Raw genomic sequence first — 21,907 nt, 5'->3', positions numbered from 1 at the left:
AGTCCTAGCTGCCATATTTTCAATATATGTCCTGATGGGCGGGAGGTGAATCCCTCCCTTCCTCCTCTCCCTACCCATAACCCACTTTGATGCCCTAATGATTCATCGCCATAGTGAATGCTAGAGGGGAAATTGTGCACGCTGACATAATAACAATTTGCATGCTCTTACAACAGCTGTCCATCACTATAGTGTAGACAATTAGAAAGCCTGCTGCTCTGAAAATGGCTTCAGGGCAACTGGAATAACTGATTACTATCACTTGCTTCATGATGAAAACAAAGAGCCCGATGTTTCAGCCCACGGTCTAGTCCATGTGCCCAGCTATTGTAGATTTACAGGTACAATCAAAGACAAATTTAGCGTTTATTCTATTTATCTGTCATGAGCACCTCACAGGACACACAGACGCACACAAGCCAAAATGGTTAACGATAACGTTCTCTTCACACTCTAACCTTGAAACATTGCTGCTGGCGCTGTAGAGCAGGAGAATCGTACTGATCAGTGCCCCTATTGCCCCCATGGTTTGGCCCTTTGGTGTTTGGTTGTATATTTGCTGTTGAATCTGTTTCCACTCTCTGTATTGACTGTACACAATACATTTCCAAGAGATAAAGACTTTTAATACTCCGCCATTCATCCTAAATCAGAGATGAGTTTGACCTTGAACTAAAATTAGCATGGTCACACAGGCCAAAAAAAAAAAGAAAAAGCCTCTTTTTGTTCATTTAGCTTTAACATAGTCTCCATAATATTGCAAGTCTTTACTTACAGCCCTTCTAGAACAAAAACAGGATTATTATACTTGACTTGTATTAGGAAATAAATGTACCTGTTCCCGTATGGATCCTTTGCCTCTGTAATTTTGTTGTTTTAAAATGTGTCAATAATACTCCTCACTAATTGATTAGAACTGAGGAGAGGTGAAGTTTCAGGACGAGCTCAGTGCTAACAGACCTTGATACCTTCAATGTGTAGTTCATAATTAATGTGCTTGAGCTTCAGACTAGAGAAAACAGTAAATGATATTTTGTGTTGATGTTTAGATTTGTAATCTCTCTACCAGTTCTTACCAGACACTAATGGGTCTGAGATGAGGCTGAAAGGGAGTTGGAAGGCTCCTCTGTGTGACCCAGACTCCTGGGCTAGATAAAGGTCTCTGTCTGTCTAAGGACAAACACAGCTGGGGGAGCTGAACGAGAGGAGACTGTCTTATCTTTCATTGTCCTGCTGTTGCTCCCCCAGGGCCAGACACATTGATATGAAGCTCACTATGGCTGTCGTGGTAGTGGAGTAGTTTTCCATTACACACTGCCTGAGGAGAATCTCCGTGCCACTGGTACGCATGCCAGAGAGAGACGGGGAAGCTGTGGGCTCACCTGTGGATGAAAATAGCATTTGGCTCACAATGTTGCCCATAAGCTAATAAGATTGAATGGAGCTGCATGATAATTCAGACGGTAACAATCCTTTCTCATATCGTATTCCAGTGGTGTGATTGAAGCAGTGTGCTGCTGAACACAGAGGGGAAATAGTTCAACATGGAGGACACTGGCAATCACCGCAGTTTGTCAAGGAAACCGGGCTTTGCAGCAGAGAGGCCAGAATGGAGGATGATGATGTAAGAGCTTACAATCACAGCCCCGCTTATGTCACCACTTTTGCTTATCCTTCAGTGCTTTGTTGTCTGGCTGGCTGAGAGTGATTGAAATTGTACGGGTATTATCAGTGAATTGGCTATAATAGAAGCGTTGGGCGTGTTGCTCTCTAGGCCTCTTATAAAAATGTCCTGTGTCCTTGGGTGCCGGGGATAACATACCAAATCGTGATTCAACAGTTAGGATATTGACTCGTAGTTGCTGGGTTACAGAAATGGCAGTAGGATGACCAGTCAGCCTGTTCATTCAACTTTGTTGGTGGATTTCCACTTGTGGCCTAGAATAGAGAGGAAGAATAGAGAGGGAGAGGTAGAATAGAGAGGGAGAGGTGGAATAGAGAGGGAGAGGTGGAATAGAGAGGGAGAGGTGAAAAGCGCCTGTGCCACCAGTAGACATGTCACATAGAGACAGGGAAGGTGTGTGATCAGCATGCATCCAGCTCACAATATTAATAACAGTGAATTAATGAATTTATCGCAGGTTAATTCAGGCAGTGACAATGAGAGTGGGGTGAGGATGGTGGTTTTGTGGTTACACTGTAGCATCGGGGCTTTTAAAACTACAGTTTTCGTCAGCCTTGATTGTTAACTTAGACCATAGATAGCTTCAACGATGACGCGCTAAGCTGAGGGTCCCGGCCACTTGGGGGAAAACAAAGGAGTGATTGTATTAATCTTAACAGGAGGAAGCCTATTTTCAACCACCTCCAACTCAGCCTCTGGTGTCTTTTGCTTTTATTTTACCAGTGTATATTGAGGTCTGATCTTAACAAATACCTTTTTTCCCCAGAAAGAGCTAGCATACTTAACGTGTTAGCATTTGGGGGGTAAAAATGCTGTGTCCTTGGAAGACTATGCACTTGTCTCACAACTATGACAGTAAAGTATATCATGAAAGTCCAAATGCACTTGTGATTTTTATGTTTAGAATACATAAAAAATGATCACAGCCTTCATTGACGGCGATCGGAAATGAGATTCTCGTCATAGACTTGCATGGGGGGATGCCTTATATGGACACTGTTATCCCCCAAGTTCTGTTTGTACCCGTCATGCTAAAGCTATCTATTGTGAAGACATTCTTAAAGCCTGTTTGTGGGTCTGGGTTAGAAATGTTATTGTATCAACTTACATTGTCATATCTAAAGTATCATATAAACTGTTGAGTGAAAATGCTGCCAGCACTAGTAACTTTGAGGACAGATGGAAAGACAGGAAGGGTTAGTTGGATGACAACTTGTGTCCTGTGAACAGCGTTCTGTACCTTGTGATTTATTTTCCTATATCCTGGGGATTTCAGGGAGCCGAGCCAAAGTCTAGGTTACGCTCGGTTTCCATACAACTAAGTCACAAGCACGTGCTTGATGGTGTGAGAAGAACCTGTTTTATGTAACACTATACTGTTAGTGGGTCCTGCTCTTTTCTCTGCCTGGGACTCCGGCCAACAGACGGATTAACACACTGACGAGCCTTGGTACATCTTTTACACTCGCAGCCTTGACCTTTCACCTGCTAGAGGTTCCAGTAAAACCCCAGAATAGGGTCTAACGCCTTTTAAAAACAAAAGACTTTGCTCTGTATGGCACCGTTTGTTTAGCTCACAGGCTTCCAAGAAATGCAGCCGCAGATTCATCATGTCTAATGAGAGAGACAAAATAGCCAGCAGAAGAACTATTGGAAATATTGTGGTGAAACGCTTCCAGCTAAGTGAATCTGAATGACTGGAAACAACAAATGTTGGGTTACTTGTCATGGCTCCATTCAGCTCTCTCCATCACAGGCCATACACCGTCTAATTTATTCTGTGCAGTTTCAATACCAAGAATTCACCAATGAAGAATCCAAGAGCAATAATAATGCTTTTGTCTGGAGGTGCGCTGCAAGCAGAGAGAAGGTGAGAAAGCCAAAGAGAAGGCTGGGAACCAGTAGGTCATTGAGCTCAGCTTACACCTCTTGTTCCCACAATGCTTTGGCTGCCTCCCAAATCACAACTTTTTTGCCCCATAGACAATGAAGGGAAAAAGTGAATAAGTTGTTATTCTTAAATTGAAATCTCAACTAGCTCCCATTATCTAATACCTTAATTCTGCAATCGCAGCACCAATGTGTGTTAACTGTATAAACACACTTGCAGAGCTTCCTCCTGAGTCCTCAATGCAAAGAATCTTGAGAAATTTCCCAAGAGCCATGTGGCTGGGAACATATGACCTGCAGAAAGCAGAGGACTCCAATGAGCTTTTTGCCCCTGTTTATTTCCCCAGGTGTTCTTCCACAAAGTTATTGTTTATAGATTGAAACAACAAGGAATCAGTTTTGGTAGAAATGTCTACTGAACCATTAGAGAGGAGTGTAATGCATAATTAATTGCTTGTTTATCTTTAATGTTTTTGAACTGTGAAATTGATGGAATCTTCTGAATAAAAGTACAAATGCACATCCTGACCAAATGACCTTTGAAACATACTGTACACAAATACAGAGCCTGGCATTGATGTAAAAGGTATGGTAAAGTAAGTAATTGTAAAATACAATCCTGCCCTTGTGAAGGGCTATAATGGTTCTGCACTATGGTGCTAATGGAAAAGTAATAGCCATGGGTTAGTGGAACAGCAAAGTTTCCAAAAGGAGAAGCCCGGATGAACACTCAAATACTGAAACCATTACAAAGCCATAATTATTAAGGCACAAGTTGCTTTTTGACTTGACTTTTTCCCAAGAATGCCTCAATGCTCGGTGAGCTCACACCACCATATGTGACTGTAGAGATCCACATTCTCACACACACATGCACACACCATCGGTATTCGTTGTCATCAGTGATGTAGTGGTAAATAAAAACGCAGGTAAACAATGACCTCCAGTTTTTGATCATCATAAGGCAACTACGAATATAAAGAAAATCAATTATATTTTCAGAAAAGCACTAATTTAAGCTTTTTTCCTGTAAAGATCCTCTCTTTATATACCTCACATCCATTTGATACTACCTACTATGATGTATACTATGAATTTACACCACTAAGATTTATGTCGGCGTAGAAAGGAGGGTAAACTCTATTCTGTAGATAAAAAGGTGGGCAAGCTGAGGTTCGGTGGGTTTACCCTCCGCTTCATGCCTTGTTGTCAGACATGAGGCGAGGCAGCTGTTCTTCTCCTCGAGTGAGAGCAGTGAGAGCGGGCAGAGGCTCCCTAAAACAAACAGGCTCTCTCTGCGGCCCTGGGGCCGGGTCGGGGTCACCCACCATGGTGCTCACTCACTTGGGCTCTCCCTGCTCACTCGTAGATCTCTTCCAAACAAAGCCCCTCGCTAGTTGAGAACAGAGATTTTTTTACTTGAAATTATATGAAATGTATTTATTAGAAGATTGAAAAATTATAGGTGTGCCTGATTTAGTGTCCCTCGAGGAGTCAAGGTGTGCCTGAAATGACTTCAAATTAGGTACATCGCTTAGAAAATGTAAAGAAAACAACATTTAATTTGATTTTCCATTGATTGATATGGGAGATAAATTTGGTACAAGTAGGATATATAACATAGTATAACTGTAATATCGACTGCATGGGTAGCCTACTAATGCTGGTTTTCCATTCTGTGCTTTTGCATTATTCTCTAAAGTTCCTGTATCTCCTCACTGTATGTTAACATTAAGAAATAACATTAAAATACTTGAGGAGGGTGGATTCTCAGTTTTAAAAAAGATAAGGAAACTCCCCGTAGACCAGGCTCAAGATCATATTTGAACACATTTTGAATGCTTTGAATATACTCGCAGTGCTTCAAGGAGTTTAGAAACCATATCGGATATAGTTTTGCCTGGCACCGGGTCCTCCTCGGGAGTAACACAAACTTGTTTTGAATCACTTAAGTTATTTTTAGAAAGGCTTTTCAATATGAATGCGAGAGCCTCTTATTCCCAGAAACTGGTCCTGGCACACCCATAGCTGGTGAAATCTTCTGTTTGTCTCATTCTCTGCTCAGGCTGCGCAGACGCCTCACTGGACCATGGCTAATGAAACCAACCATTTACTGCACTAACTGGCTCCAAGTTCTGAGCTGAGAGAAATGCCTGCTCAAGGGATTGGCCCTGAGTAGAAAAACATCACATGCTCTATTATTCTATGATTCGCCGTTGATTGGTGTTTGATTAAAGAGGCATTCCTGCTGAGTGTTATCATGGTCCACGATTTTCAAGTTCATTTGTACAAGAACCGGTCTCATCTCTCCAATGAGAATGGATATTCTGTAGTGTATTCTGATAAGCAAAATGTAAATGAGTCTTCACAGAAAAAAATGGCACTGATGATAGATGACAGGGATGGGATGAGGGGCGGGGCAGAGGCAAGTGCTATCCCTAAACAATGGCTCTGCATATCTATTGGTTTAAGAAATTACTGCATAAAATAAATCAATAATTACTAGAATTACTCTGTTATAACACTTTAACAACATTGTGTATAAAGTACATCGAATCTTAAGAATTACTTTCAAAACGTAATCAATAATACATTATTGAATGTCTACTTACTATTGTATGTTGTTGCATAATTCATTGGTTTACTCAGACTTGTAATCTGGTTTTATTTTGGGAGTTTTGTTTTTGCTTCAAACATCTATAGAAGATGAAGACAGTTTATTACTTTTTACAGACTGTAATTTGAAAAAAAAGCATCTGTGGGGGTTTTTTCTGTTAAGGTTTACAGTAATGTAATTTTGTAGCAAGATTACTGTAATGTTCTTACATGTAATCCATTACTACCAACCCTGAATGTAGCTACATAGTTGAAGTGTTTTGCCCATAAAATAATTTTGCATTAGGAGCAATCTACATGTTAATAGTTCAGTCAATGCATGTTATGTATCTTCATATAAAACAGTTGCAAGTTTTCATCAGAAGTTAAAATCCTTTTTTTTATGGAGCTCTGTTGGCGTAAATTTATACTTATCCCTTAATTATATGGTGGCTAACTATATATTTGAAAAAGTGATTGCAGTAAGGAGACTTTAATAGCTTTGTGGCTCCTCCTATGAGCTCTAATTACAGCCAATTTGAATATTGTTTTGAAAAGCATAGTTTTTCATCCAGCTGTAATCACAACAGGTTAGAAGGAGGAGAGGATGCAACAGTAAATTGTATTCAAGGGGCTGTATATCCCCATCTTTTCCAGCTAAGGAAGGAGGCTTCCACCACAGGGACCATGAGTCCCTGAGGGCAAGAGGCCTCTGCGAGCGTGTGGCTTGCCATCAGCCAATAGCTCCGGGGACAGCTGTGTCATGCTGTGGTGCTTGGCTCTGTGCCCCGAGACAGCAGTTGCCATAAACAAACAGCGCTGAAAGCCACTGGCCCGGTCCCCAGCTCTTTTCAAGACGGTGTAGAGAGCCCACTGGCCTGCACCCAGCTCACTCCATTAAGTTCCAATAGATGGTGACCGACACTCAGTACAGTTCAGCTGGTAAAGAAAAGCTGTCGGCTCGGTCCTAAACAAGTTGAATGGGAATGACAAAGTGGCTGCTAGACCCCATGTAGCATTTCTCCCACTTTGTTTTTCCAAATTAAGTTTGCTGAGTTACCACTGCCCACATGCTCAAACTTGGAAGTTGCTCAGTGCAACTTCACCGCGGCTGTGTTGAGTTATCCTGCATTCACATACAATGGAATATTTCGGAAAACATAAATTTCCTGCTTGGAAATTTCACATGAATGCCATTCACAGTTGGTTGATGTAGTTGGAAAGTTGGAGAAAATATCGCTATCCAAGTTCTTCACTTATGATGCCTTTTAACCTTCTCAACATGGTGGAAACATCAAGTTTTATGTCAGTCACCGTTAAGAGAACATACATACATTTTATTACACGTTTGTTGTTAGTCAGACTAACAACACTTGTTTAAATGCAGTTTGTTAAATTAGCTTGTTAAGCTGCAGGACGTCCATGTTTGCTTGTTGGTTTGATTTTCTGACAAAATAGCACGTGAATGCAACGCTGTACAGCAGCCGACTTGGAAGTCCCGGCTGTGGGACCTTCCCAGCAGCATGTGGACGCACAATCAGACTCTGCCCTTGTTGTTATGGCAATATGAAAGAAGTGTTGAATTTATCTTATCCAAGTAAAGCCCAAAGGAGCTGTTTGTATAGTCATGGCTGAGTTCATCCTCTATGTACTGTGAGCTTTTGGATGGCTCGTATTCTCAGATAATATCTTGACCGTCCTTCCTCCCACAGCTTTTCCCCTAGACAGTATTTAGTATTCACCCATACCTCCACACTCAAACACACACTGTTATTATCACTCAGCAAAACCAAGCAGGATGCAAGAGGGTGAACGTGACTTACGGTTAGTGTGTGTTACTTACTTTGCATGTGTCCTAAATATTTTAGAAAAACAGATTTCAACTATGATATTCCTTCAATTTTCAAACATAATATCTTTATCTGTTTGATCTCTTTTTGAGTAGAAAGTACAAAGTGAACCTAAATGGTATGCATCATGCCTAAAACTAAAGAAAATAATACTGAAAAACAGAAGTTCATTGAAATATAGGTGTGAGTTTGTGCATTCTGTGTATGAATACAATAAATACAGTTTTAGATGCAATAATAGACTTGCAAGGCGAGCAAAAGAAGGGAACATTTTTTAATCTAATTTTTATACAACATAGTTACATGACACATACGTTCCAGTACAGTATATACAGGTAATTGCCAAAGTGAATAAATGAGGGATACAAAGTATATTGAAAGCAGGTGGGATGCATTTTCCTTAGGTTGCAAGGTAAATGCCAGCGATTCTGAATGCGCCTGCTCATCCTGGTGATGCTTCCAGGATGACAATACTGTGATCCACAGGACCCAAGAGGTCACCCAATGGTTTTATGAACATGTAAACTATATACTATGGTCATCGCAGTCATTTCATCTCTACTGAGAGATCCTGGTGCTGTTTTCCACCATGAAGCAAAGCAACAAATAATGCAATGGAAAACTGCTGTCACATGTTTCCAAAAGACTTCAAGCTCCTTACTCAAATAAATGAAAACACTGAAGCTGTCCAAAGTGGCTTGTGGAGTCCCAATCCCCTGTAAGGACACCTCATGTTGAGGTTTGCTTTATTTTGACAGTTACCTTTATACGAACAGTCATTCTGCATGCTAAACTGGTAACATTCAAACAACACTGATTGTATTGGTGTATATCAAAGCTGATACATTTATCAAAAGTAAATACAAATGAAAACTTCTCCCAAGGTTATGCATAATGTCAGTAATTGTTTTTCCTCTAAATGGTTAGAAACTGTTTATGTAATGGTAAAAAAGCTGCTGAAATGTTTACAGATCTATAAATTCTCAAATTCACAGTCAAAGTCTGTCATTCTGCACAGGATGTACTTCCACTGCCGATCTCTGAAATAAAGCACAACACAATATTTCAACAATCAGGAATTATTGGATTATTTGTTTTGTTCCTCTGATGTCTTTGGTCTGCCAATAAATTCTAGTCCCACAGGCCTCACTATATCTTTTCCTCCAGCTCAGCCATGAGAACTAGAGGATTGCAACAATTTTGGCATAGATTTGATGTCTTCTAGATCCAAACCGTTGCCACATGGGATCAGAATTTATTAGGAAAAAGCAAGTTTAAGACTGTTGTCAGCAAACCTTAGCACTCCGCTGAAGGTGGTCTGGGCCCCTCTGATGAAGTAGCCATAACTAGGGACAACCAGCTCACCCTCTTCTCTGTAGTACTCAGGTACGTCAGTGGTTTTCCTGTAGAAAAGACAGAAAGCTCATATTTTTTGGTGACTGGGGTAGCAACATAAAAACCCTTAAATTGTCCATAGTTGTGTGGGAACATACATGCAGGAGTAGGGGCAGCGGCGCTTGTAACGGCAGCAGTAGAATTGCCATTCCCGATCAAGAACGGACTCAAAGTACTTGCTCTGTACTCCTGCTACCAGCCCATTAGTGGTGCATGTGGAAGTCCTGCAAAGAGACACAAGAGTAATTCAGTCGAAAAATATAGGTTCATTTAGGACAGTGAAAGGAAATACATAGTGAAAAGATTGTATACACTCCTATTTCTTTAATCTTTCTCTGTCTAATTGATATCTGATTCAAAGTCTAATTTAAAGAGGTTTCTTGAGAGCTATTGGTCACATCAATGACATTCAAAAAGACATCATAGATTGGCCAATAAGACAAAGAGAATGTGTGTCAATGTAGATCATTTAAGTGCAACAGTGAATCAGGTGGCTTGTGCAGAGTTTCTCCTCAAGAGATTTGTTGTAAATACTGGTTTGTTGTCAGTGCAGCTTGTTTACGGCCCATACAATTAGCTGTCATCACAACAGATCCACGAATACCAACCCCGAGCAGCAGGAGCTCCAGGATACATGGACCTTTGTCATGGCAACATGGGCACAGCCCACGGCCATTTAGCCAATGAGGATAGGTTAGGTCTTTCCCAGCAGGGAAATGTCTCAGCCAGAGTGTAATTCAAATGGGCAGCTGTGTTAATGGGAGGCAAGTGGTGCTGGGATTGAGAGCCATCACAGTGTCTGTCTTTGAATTGCTGCAGTAGATCTCAAGCACTCAAGCTTAATTTAATGTAAGCAAATCTAAAATGAATCTGAAGCATGGATTACTGCAATAGCGATGTGCTGTATGTGTCTTTACTGTAAATTAGAAAATTTAGCTATTTGTTTGGTTATATATGGTGTAGAATAGCAAAAAACACTCTTTGACCAGTATCAACTTGACAATGCACATGGTAATCAAATGTAATTACTCTCTATTTTGAGGTCAAATGACATAATAGAATGAGAGATGCTGTGTTCATCCTGACCCAGCCAGTCCACCAAACTTTAATTCAATGAAGATTTTACATAGAGTGTGATCTGATGGAAGTTGAATAAACACAACACAAGACTGTCAAAACATGACCTACCATTAAGACCTGACATTCTTTTAACTTTCCTGATCAGATGAAGGTGGCTGATACTGACCATGGTTACATGGAGACCACAAATGGATTCTCCATTCAAACCAATGCATACAGCTGTTTACAGAGAGCTATCAGGCTGAAATTTTCCCTCTAAATAGGTTTTCAGAAGGGTGATCCAAGTCCTTTACTTGGATCAACCTTTCAACACAATTGACGTTGCCCAGGTTACTTTGGTCCTGTTACCAGATCACCTGGCTGCATGTAGAGGAAGTCAGTGACACAAAGGAAATGCCAGGCAGATATGTTTTTTTCTCCTCCAGTGAATAAAACAGATCCATGTACTGGCTTACTATTTTGTGAATGTATTTTTTTTTATTGCGCAGGTTGAACTTGCTTTCCCATCAAAGTTTTGTGAATTGCATGTTGCAAAAGTTCAGGAAATTGCTGTAACAGGTGGCCTATAAACTGCACAGGGGAAGCTCTGAAGGCCAATTCATACAGCCTGTTAGATGAAGTTTGGTAAAATATACTGGAAGAAGTTTTATTCCCAGGAGCTGAAGACACACATAACTGTTTTGGAGCAACATCCTGGTGAACTGGTGATCTGGACAATAGATAATGCAGAAATTGGCCTTGACTGATGTAGTTTTTTTTAATGATTGGAGAATGACACGCAGCAGCCTGGAGATCCTGTCGATGCCTGGCCACCTACGTAATGTAGACTATAGACGAAGAAACCCATCAATTCAATGAATAGAGTTCTACATCTGGAAAACTGCAATCAACTCTTGTTAGTGTGCAGAGAAAGTATACAGGATAAGCATAAAGTGGGCAGAAAATAATAAGTGGGTTTATTGTGGTAATGAAATAATACAGTTTACATTGTTCCATGCTGCTATGACTTACTAGGAATGTAATAATCTGTTCATTAGTCTGCTCTTGGATACAAACATTCATCAACAGATGGTTTGATTTTCACAGAACAAGGAATAACTGTGGATAAGGAGAGACAGAGTATATGGAGACGGTGGAGAAACAGTGGATAGAGCTCATATTTTATAAAAGTAAACAATGCACATGTTGCAAGTTTAATGTAAAAAATATTTTTGTTTCAGACTGTGTTTTAGTGGAATCAATTACAAAGATGTAATATGAACATTAAATATAATGCATGAGTTGTCACACATGAAATCTACTCTTAAACCGAGTAGATTAAAGTAAAACCTGGAGAGGAAAAATATGGCATCCAGCTTGTTTTACAGTATTTGCAGTCAGTCAAAGTCATCGTCTGATTGCAGCTGTCTCTGCTTTTATGTTCCAAATGCGGTCTGGAGGTGTCCCATCTGTGTGTGCCAGCACAACACAGGTGGCTTTGTTAATGCAACAGCATGAGCAGCAGAGTCCACACAGGTCTCGTATGGGCCTGTGTTGTGTGGTAATAGTGACCTTTCAGTACCTGCATAGAGAGCAAAGCGTCTCCCACAGTTAATGGGGATGAAGAAAATATGAATGATCATGTGGCATTCAGTAATTAGTTCAAGGTGGATTGTGTTTGATCCGTACTTCCTCTTGTTCTTTGGAACAATATCCCACCCACAAATGGGTCAAAGATGTTCCAGTCAGATGTGCGTTCAATTCATCAGGCCATAAATATTCTACTGGGATACTGGTGTGGGCTTTTCATGCATATTTTAATACTGTTATCTGGAATGAACAAATCCAAACATCGTCACAGCTCATACTTACAAATCCATACAGAATAGAAGAGAATCTTTATTGAAAAAAAATTTAGAAAGATATTTTACTGCAACATTTTACTGTACACGTGTAATTTGACTGATTTTTCCAGATGACTGCTTGGCTTATTTCCTTTCTATGCATGTCAGGATTAGTTTTATCATTCCATATCACTTATTCATATTCCCGGGGGTCAAAAGAACAAATCCTTGTCAACCAGGACAGTCAGTGAAATGTTGTGCGTAGTAAGATTACAAACTGGAGAAAAACTTCTGAAGCTACACATCATTAGAGTAAAGTGCATGTTTAAATTCTGCCACGCCACCAATACCACTGGAATGAAACATGTCTGGATTGCTGACTGGAGGGGAATGTGTTGAAGTTTGTATCCTAATGCCTATTTGCTATTATTCCCTGTATATAAATGCAAGCATCATCACTCCCCAGTTTCACTCTACAACATTAGACGCAATCCGTTTGAAAGACTTTCAACATGCTTCAGTTCACATCTGTAAAAGTGACAGAGAGTAGATAGCAGCTGGTCAGTAAGGAAACAGAATAGAGAGGAGCAGATATGAGAGGGGACCTACCACTCCAGTCCAGCGCGGTTGATGTCGTCCCACCAGCAGTCACTGGGCTCCCCCAGACCCTCGGGGGTAGGCTGGCACTCAAACGTCCACAAGCGGTCCGAGCCGTCCTTCTCACTAAAGTAGCTCCTTATGGCCACCAGCACCTCTCCGTGGGGGCACTGGAAGTTGAAGCCCTGCCGGTAGTTGTTGACCCAGGCCATGTCGTAGCTGTCGATGGGCTGAGCCGCCACTGTGGCCAGCAGAGACAAAGCCCACACAGTGAAAGCAGAGTTCATCTTGGAGACGTCTGTCCTGTCCTGTCCGTGCGCTCTGCTCTGCTCTGCTCACACACAGCTGCCTCACTTTAAACAACTCCAAGTCTTTTGTTGCCCAGATGTTTTATATCCAGGGGTGATGTGTAATTTGCTCAGGACAAAGCCAAAATTGGACCTCACTTGACATTTTAAGGTGGACTCTGAGATGGCGCCGTAGCAAAACCTCACTACAGATAAGAGGTGCACCTTAAAAGACAACACTTTAAAATAAGAGGAACCATGTGCTATATCAAATATTTATGTCATACTTTATTAGGCTCTGGAGAATGCAATCAAGAGTTAAGCATTTTTCTGGTGTTACAACAAATGTTTATCACACTGCAAAGGTCATTTGGCTATTTCCATAGCAAAGGTCATTTTGGACTGAAAAACAGCTTTTTGGTGTCATGAATCAGAATTTTATATTGCCTTCAGCTGTTTCATCAGACTGATTCTAGACACACAAAAAAATACACATCCCACTGCTGCACTTCTGGGTGCATTTATTCAAATGATTCAAAAGCACTTCAGTACATCAAGATAAATGAATAATATGGTTAAAATGCCATGCTGCTCTACTACCAGTGGAAACAGTACCACCAGTCACAAAGAATAATTCATATTGCTTCCAATTATTTAGTCCTTGCCTGTAAACGAAAGATGTTGCACACAGATACAGATGGTTTATAAATATGTGGTTCAGTGTTAACATGGATCTTATGCAGACTGACATCCTTAAGAAGCGCTGATCCATTTTCTGCACCACATCACTGGATAACAGACTTTCCACAGCTTGTCCTGTTCTTGTGAAACAGAGTGTTCCTGTAAAAGTTGACTGGCAGACAAACACAATGAGCTCATATTAATGAAGCAAGAGTTGGAAACATTTGTAGAGACATTTTTTTGGTCAGACTAACAGGTTTCATTGTAAAAACACGTCCCAATAAAATATTTAATATTACGTTTGACAGGCTTATGCTATGTATCCCAATGTTGAAAGTTTAACTAAAATGGCAACTTTCATGCTTGATTTGTTCAAGAGGTGTGTGTCCACCATCACCAAGACTTTTTGAGGAGAAAGTAAGTAAAAAGGAAATAAGCCCGACATTAGTAGGAGGGTCTGTAGCAGCAGTGTGAACAGGTGCTGGGGAGGTGACATGTGCCACTAGCATATTTCAGTGGAAGATGATAGAAACTTTTCCTATTAATGATACAACAAAGACCTAGAGTCGTATGCAAATGTAGGCAATGGGTATTTCAAAACTCCATTTAGGTGACGATTTGATATTATTTATGGAAATGACATAATTAAGATGTACTTTTAGAATTTATAGTTTATATACATTCTACATTATATACATGTATTTCTGGTTGTTACAGCAAAATAACCTTTATTTTATACTAATACTAACTATTCTGAACCAGAAAATGTGGCTGTATTACCCAGTTGTACCCAGATGTACATGGCAAACCCTTCTCTTTTATTACTGGCTATTCATAGTATTCCCATGATGTCACATGCATTTCCTATGGTGCTTTACCATATACACTGCTCATTGGCTGTGGCTGTCATTTGATTGTAATCACCTGCTAATTTATTACAATCACCTGTTATTTTCCTACCAAGATGGCCATGTGCTGATGGAACAGAATTCAAAACATTTAATATAATGTAAACCATAGGAAAAAATAAAAAACACAAACATGTAAGAAACCCAGTTGTATTCTGTTTTATCACAGAGATTAGACAAGGTTGTTATTCTTAACTTCCGACTTTGTGTGAATAAAATCTTTCATCATATTGATTATGTAATATGATGCATAACACAACAACCCTACATTTATAACGTGTGTTTGGATTGTCTTCAGATGGAGCTGGACGTAACATACGCCCCTTCAGGCCATTTAGACAAATACCTTCATCTATTTGTCTTTGATTAGCGAGGCAAGGAATTGATTTTATAACTGTGTGCCTGTGACTTTGATCCCACTTGAGAGATCATTCTCAAAGGGTCTTAAAATAAATAACAGTCCATGTTCAGGAATAGTGTGTGAGTCACTGCATGAGGAGTTCCACAAAAGTCCAAATGGAACAGAACTGGAAGATATTTATAGACGCTGTTTTCTATTTAAAAATCTCTATTTAGAGCAGTGCTGTTAGCACTTTGAAAATGTAGGGCTTGACACACAATGCTTTTATTTGACTGTAACATATAGACTACACCGTGCCAAAGACCACACGATGGAGAGAGCAAACATTCACCAAGGATAAGAGGTCATTTCACCTCATATCCTTTTCCAAATCAACTATCTAAGATGCTTGTCAACTGCTTGTAAATCACTTTTATTCATCTGTTGTATGATTTTGCAACCAGGTATCCCCTGAATCGTTAGCCACACCCAATGATAACATTTTCCTTATAATTTAGGGAATATAAATGCAGCACGAGTGAAAAAGTTTATCCGATTAAAGCAAATCAGCACTAAATCACATTTTTTTGAGCTATAAACATGGTTATATGGCTTCTAGATATTGAATAGCATTAATCCTGTACTTAATTTCAAAGTTTTTTTAATTAAGTCCTGCATCTGCTTCTAGGGGCAGAAAATCCTTGTTGCACTGTTCTTATGAGCTGAAACTTTCAACCGTGTTGCACCTCAATCAGTGATGTCAAGTGACACATTGCCTTTGGTAGCATCAAATGCTTTGCCATCAGAAAATTGTTACCACCCCCAAGTCGAGATGGGTGATCCGTTATCACAGGCACATCTCCCTATTCGCTCTCACTTTTTTGCATCTTTCAAAATTGAGTACTAGGTGAAGACTGGCTGGAAACAGTGTGTAAGCACTCTTTAAATACACTCATGATGAGTAAAGCGTGTCTGAACCTGATCAGTAACATTACTTCAGATGTTTACAGATGTTTATGATTACTTTGGGTAAGATGTGCACAAACAAAAGTCAGTCTCTTCATAGGTAAACAAATGGGGGCAACAGTGCACATCTGCTTTTCATTGAATCCAACCCCTGGTTTAGTGGATCTCTGGTCCTAGCGCCACATCAGGGTTAGTTACTGGGTGATCTGGTTCAATAAGCCCGTACTGTAGTGGTGTCTGATGCCCAGGCAAGAGATATGTTTGACATTTCAGGCATTTAGATGACAATCTAGCTGAGCAAGTACGGGATCAGTATCTTGCTTAAAGACTCTTCATGACGCATATCTGTTGTGGAGATTGATCCTGTGACCTTTCATTTAAGTGAATCTCTCTCTAACCACACTGACACCCAGAATCACCCTGCAGAAAGAGCTGTCCAACTCTGTGTTCATCTCTTGTTTAGACGTCTGATGGTAAATGGTAACAAAGCTCTCGTCTGGTGCTGCGCATTGGCCGTTTCACTTTGAGATGTTCTTTGTTCCCACAGCAGAAATGTGCTACTGTATTTATTATGATGAGCCATGTATAGACTCAATCCAAAGGCATCCAGCTTATTATACAGCAGCATACACAGAGATATTGTTAATCAGCTCAGCTCCTTTCTACAGTGCTGGTCAATGCAGCTCTGGTCTCTCAGCACCAGGACAGACTTTCATTTTCCTGTTGGCCAGAACAGTTTTGTATTCAAATCAGGGGGCATTAGCAGCTACCAGCTAGATAAAGTGTCCCATTCAGAATTTTTTCTGCACATGTGACTGTACTTTCTGTCCAGAGGCAGAATGCTTTGTAATCTTTCCCAGTGTGTACAGGGTTTGACCTGAGAGACAAATATCTGAATGTCTGAACATGATGCCCTCATTTTCTAAATGAGAAAAATATAAATAAAAATGAGAGTTCTACATGTTTGCATTTGCAATATGAAGAGCACTCTGCCTGACACTCATTATTCAGCCTGAAACTTCCATCTTTGGAGTAGAATAGAGGGTATTGTTCAAAATGAAGTGAAAAGTTTTCCTGACCAAATAGGGAAGTTGAAGCATTTGAACAATATCAAAGGGCTGCGAGAGGGCAACACTGCCAGTAACTCTTCTCTTGTCAAAACAGAAATGTGTCATGTTTAAATCATTACATCAACGCCTGCCAGTCACCCTGGGCATAAACAAACACTGGTACATCAAGTAAGCCTCATGCAGTTAGCTGACTTTAAAGTAATGTTTAACACCTACATTTAGGTGTTAAATTTAGAGAACATTTATTTTGGGAGAGTAACTGGTATACAGAGAGGTGTTGACATATAGATTTACCACTGACACATTTTCAAACATGTAATATGCATATAATGTTTACAATGTCTGTCGAAATCGTGTTTAAATATGATCATAAGTGCTTCATAGTAATAATTGCACACTTTTCAGTTGCTGTTACAATGTGGACTCAGTATGACACTACTGTACTCTAGCACATAGTTGCCCATGTGCTTTATTGTATATTACATGCATAGGGAAATGGAGAATATCTGTATCTTTCCATGTGTATCCGTTGTGATCAATCTCCCCATCCAAAAACATAATCCAGATTACACCACTCTAATGTGATCTGTTTACTTTACGCCTGTCTCAGATGCAATGGCCTTCAAAACTCATAAATGTCCAGGAATGTCAGAAACCAATAACACTCACATATTCAAAAACCAACACACTCAAAAGCAATTACTGGTACTGATTTTACAAACGTTTAATGCATGTCATCAGCAGTGTACAGCAGGACAGTGTGTTCTTTAAAAGTGAATCCAGTCCAAAATATCTTTCCAGACCATTAAGTCCAATATGTTGAACGTCACTATGGTGTATAATTAGCAAAGCATTAAAATTGAGGACAGATGAGTTTGAAAAGATTGTGCAAATATCACCCAGACATCTCCACAGCACCATGATCCTAAATGTTTTAGAGAGGATATCAAAGCACGCACAGAGTGGTGAATAATGGACTTGATCTTCATGACCATTTAAAGTCAACTACTAGAAGCAGACATGACGAACATTAACGAATCCCATCTCAACCAAACAGCAAGGTGACCTTTCATTGAGATCTTATCAGTGTTATCATTATGCTGTGTTTGCTATCATTAAGTTGAAAATACCCGATGCTGAAATGAGGCTTAGCAGAAACATGCTTTTAACCCCAAGATCATACGTCTAGTTTAAAAATAGTTTAAAAATAACAGACTTTCCGAGATTTATACCAGGATGGATTTTCCACGATTTAATATCAGGATGTTAACTCCAGGATGTTAACTTATTATACTAAAAAAATTGCAAATCTATGCAAATAATAATGAACACTAACAAGGCTTTGTTGGTTGGCTTCTTGCAATCACGTGTGTGTTTTGGCCGTTTCTTTTGTTCACTGTGCGCTGTATCATGCGCTGTTCATTCTCCTCTCTCTAAGGGGGAGAAATGATTTGCATAATCACCCTTAAACAAGAAAATGAGAATAATGAAGAGCTCCTTTTTTGTTTATCAAAACAAACCATCAAAACCAATTCAATCAGGCCACCTTAGACAGTAATTGTGGATGAATAGATACTTCACCCCTAAAAACACAACCATCCATGGTATGCGGAGTTACGCAACTGCCACTGTGAGGATGTCAAAAGGTCCCTCGCCACGGCCCTTTCTCCCATAGGACCTTTGCTGTTTAATAGTGCTTCACTGATTAAATTAAGAGGCCAGCCAAAAGGCCACCATAATAACTCCTAAAAAACAAATCACTTTGCTTCGGGCTGCAACCTCATTAGAACAATGCATCGTGCTTTCTTGGAGGATGTGTCTGAGCTATAGCAGGGGAGGCGGGCGGCCGACGATAAGCCTCACTGACAGTAGTGATAATGGGAGCGCAGGAATGATTGCCTGGAAAGTAATCATGCCCCAAGAATTCCAGGCGCTTGATACCCTGTTCACTCACTGTTCTCACTTATTTTGATGCCACAACTCCCCCCCCCCCCCCCCCCCCCCCCGAGCTTCAAGGTTTTCTGTGAAGCGGTATGCAAGGTTACAAATGTTTGACTCAATCATAAAGTTGACGAAGACAAGGTGCATTCGTACAAACGAATATATCCCAATGGCATTTTCAGTGGACAGAAATGTAAGCGCAAAAACCACACATAGCTCTTGTCATGTTGTCATTGTATCCATTTGCACAGATTAGTAATTCACATTTTGACTTGACTTGATTGAGGGAATCCATTACTTTTGCTTGGGAAAACTTATAAGTGCAGTTCACCAACTCTGTCTCATTCCTTCAAATAGAGGCTGTCAAACAAGTCACTAACTTATTTCAGGTGGCCCAAATCCACCAGTTATATCAGTATATACATTATGATTGAGCAGCATGTTTCTGTGTACAAGGGGGCTTAAATATGTTTTCTGAAAAGAGGTGATTCAGGTGTAACAGTGTTTTTTCTGTCTTTTTCTGAACATGTTTGTTTGGTATTCTGTTTCCTATATGCTCTGGTTTGCCCTTGTCTCAGTCTCATTTCATTGAATACACTACAGACAGGCATGGGATCCTTAACCATATCAAAAGCAGAGTGGTTTTGCTTGATTTGCACCACCAATCAGACAAAACCTTGGTGTGGAAATGTGGAGAGCGGCATTGACAGTGCTAGCGCTGTATTGCTTTTCAGCCTGTGAAGTTAGCCAAATCACTGTGTGGAAATGGGAGCACACAAGAACAATTTCACTAATCAGTGTATTCATTTTCTTCCCTAGGGCTCAGTTCTAGTATTATAGCATATTTGAAATTCAAATCAACACTATGCAGTTTACTACTGTGCACTGTGAATATTAAATGATTCAAATCCATCTATATTTCCCCTTATGTGGCTTTGAAGGTGAAATATGTCCAAGGTCAATTTTCATGCACATTATTTATTTGCAGATAACACTTCATTTGAGCTACTGAGTGATATATTGAGTAACCTGGTGTACCCTTTTGTTAAGGCAGCGCCATTACTTCACTATTAAAAATTGGACATTTTAAGCCCCTTATTAGCCACATTCCCTGTTAACTCATTTGATATGACTGGAAACATTAAAATCTCTATGTTGATTTATATTGAGAACTGGAAACATGAGCAAATCCCATTTATTCAGATTCCATTATAAAACATACTTGTACAGGCTACATGTACGGGCACATTTTCCATCTCAGACTTCCATACATCCTCCAGACCTTAATTTCTTGAGTGGATTTGAAGAATTGGGTCAGTGAGTTCTGCTAGTGACTGGGTTACAGGACTGTCAAGTAGGGGGCTGCGCTACTGCTGGAGATGATTCTTCAAAATAACATCACAACCTGTGAAATGGGTTTACATCTATACAAAATATTTAGTCGTGTCATACTGTGTATTGAGACTGACCAACAATATTCTTTCCAAAACTTTTCAAGATGTGGAAATAATTAAATTCAATTTCCATGCCTTTCTGTACTTTCCAGACCTATGTAGGAACCCTGATTAAAGAGTATAAACTAGTAACAGATCAGATGTTTTTTTTTTATTTTTATTGACTATTATTTGATTTTCACAGCTCACTGTCTGAGAGAAGTCTGTCCATCCAAGTATTGGACAATGACCTTGCTGACTACTTGAAAGAGAGACAGATAGTTAGCTGTGAGGCACTGCATGCCTTTCCTACTTCCATTTTATCGCTATTTGTGGATACTGAAATAATGAGTGTTGGTAAATCAGCCCAGATGCATAGTGATGTGTTCATTTCAAGGTTATCCTTTTAGTGAATTATCTGGTCCAGTGATTCATAAAGAAGGGATTGAAAGAAAAGTTATTAGAAGAGAATTGAGCAGTTAGAGGACAGCATATAATCAGAAACGATTGAATTTGGACACAGAGTCGCTTTCAATAAGTCAACACCATGTAGAACCAGCACTTGTTTTGATTCTGGCTCATAGGTCCACAAAAGCCTTCCCTACCACACCAGTGTATTAGTGTAATGTGGGTGAAAATAATCTGTAACTATTGCTTTTATAGTTGTCCTAAGTACTACTACTAAGTACTAAGTAAGTATTTACCAGGTATTCTGACCACATGGTAAGAATAGTTAACAAGTTATAACAGCTATAACTAAATACATAAATACTGAATTACTCTAAAACTCTTTGGTATCTCTCATCAGTTGAAGTAACTGCATTGTAGTTTTAGTCACAGTTTTAGGATGGTAAGAGTTTGAGTTAATCATTTTTTTTAATTATTATTTTTTACCCTTTTCCATTCCATTAAGATCGGCATGTACCATGTATGTGCTGCTAAGGTACTAGAGTACTAGAGAGTAAAACATATAGGAAGTAAACGGAAACTCTAAAAGGAAGTGGTATTACCAGGTTGTGACCATATCCGTTATGATTGGTTATTTCCTTAGCTGAAGCTGGACTGTAACAGGAAGTAACACTTAAATCTATGGCCTAATCAGTTCTTACCACATCCTTTGCAATAATGACAAATTAATTAATTAATTAATATTACAGTACACAGAAAACATATGGTGAAGCTAGACTGTAAAATGAGGCAATTAAGTTGAGATAAAACAGATTTTCAAAAGAGCGCTGATCTTTCTGCATCTACTGGTACTATACTCATTCACTTTTTAAATAATTTGTTATGCAGAGAATACCTGACATGTCCTAATTGCATATACTGCTGCTTGATATACAGATTTTTTTGGTTCAGGTAGCATT

The 21,907-nt window shown here is 39.7% G+C and overlaps 1 protein-coding gene across 1 annotated transcript; it reads right to left on the bottom strand.

Annotated features, from left to right (window-relative positions):
• Positions 1-8,295: 8,295 nt before the first annotated feature.
• dpt (dermatopontin) lies at positions 8,296-13,265 on the bottom strand. Its single transcript, XM_071923471.2, has 4 exons — positions 12,927-13,265; positions 9,513-9,638; positions 9,315-9,422; positions 8,296-9,059 (listed from the first exon to the last, which is right to left on the bottom strand). Exons 1-4 carry the CDS (start codon positions 13,199-13,201, stop codon positions 8,993-8,995), a joined length of 576 nt encoding a protein of 191 aa, XP_071779572.1. The 5' UTR covers positions 13,202-13,265; the 3' UTR covers positions 8,296-8,992.
• Between the last annotated feature and the right edge of the window lie 8,642 nt (positions 13,266-21,907).

This window comes from Centroberyx gerrardi, chromosome 9 (assembly GCF_048128805.1).
Source record: "Centroberyx gerrardi isolate f3 chromosome 9, fCenGer3.hap1.cur.20231027, whole genome shotgun sequence".
Classification (NCBI taxonomy): domain Eukaryota; kingdom Metazoa; phylum Chordata; class Actinopteri; order Beryciformes; family Berycidae; genus Centroberyx; species Centroberyx gerrardi.
Note: the sequence above shows the minus strand (reverse complement) of the source record. Positions and strands in the feature narration are given on the sequence as shown.

What these genes read in the sequence shown, in the direction of transcription:
- dpt (XM_071923471.2), bottom strand. Translation starts at nt 13,201, where the DNA reads ATGAACTCTGCTTTCACTGTGTGGGCTTTGTCTCTGCTGGCCACAGTG. An exon ending in CGCTGCCCCTACTCCTGCAT is followed by an intron (nt 9,423 to 9,512) that starts GTATGTTCCCAC and finishes TCTTTTCTACAG; the next exon opens with GAAAACCACTGACGTACCTG. An exon ending in ACCTTCAGCGGAGTGCTAAG is followed by an intron (nt 9,060 to 9,314) that starts GTTTGCTGACAA and finishes GCTTTATTTCAG; the next exon opens with AGATCGGCAGTGGAAGTACA.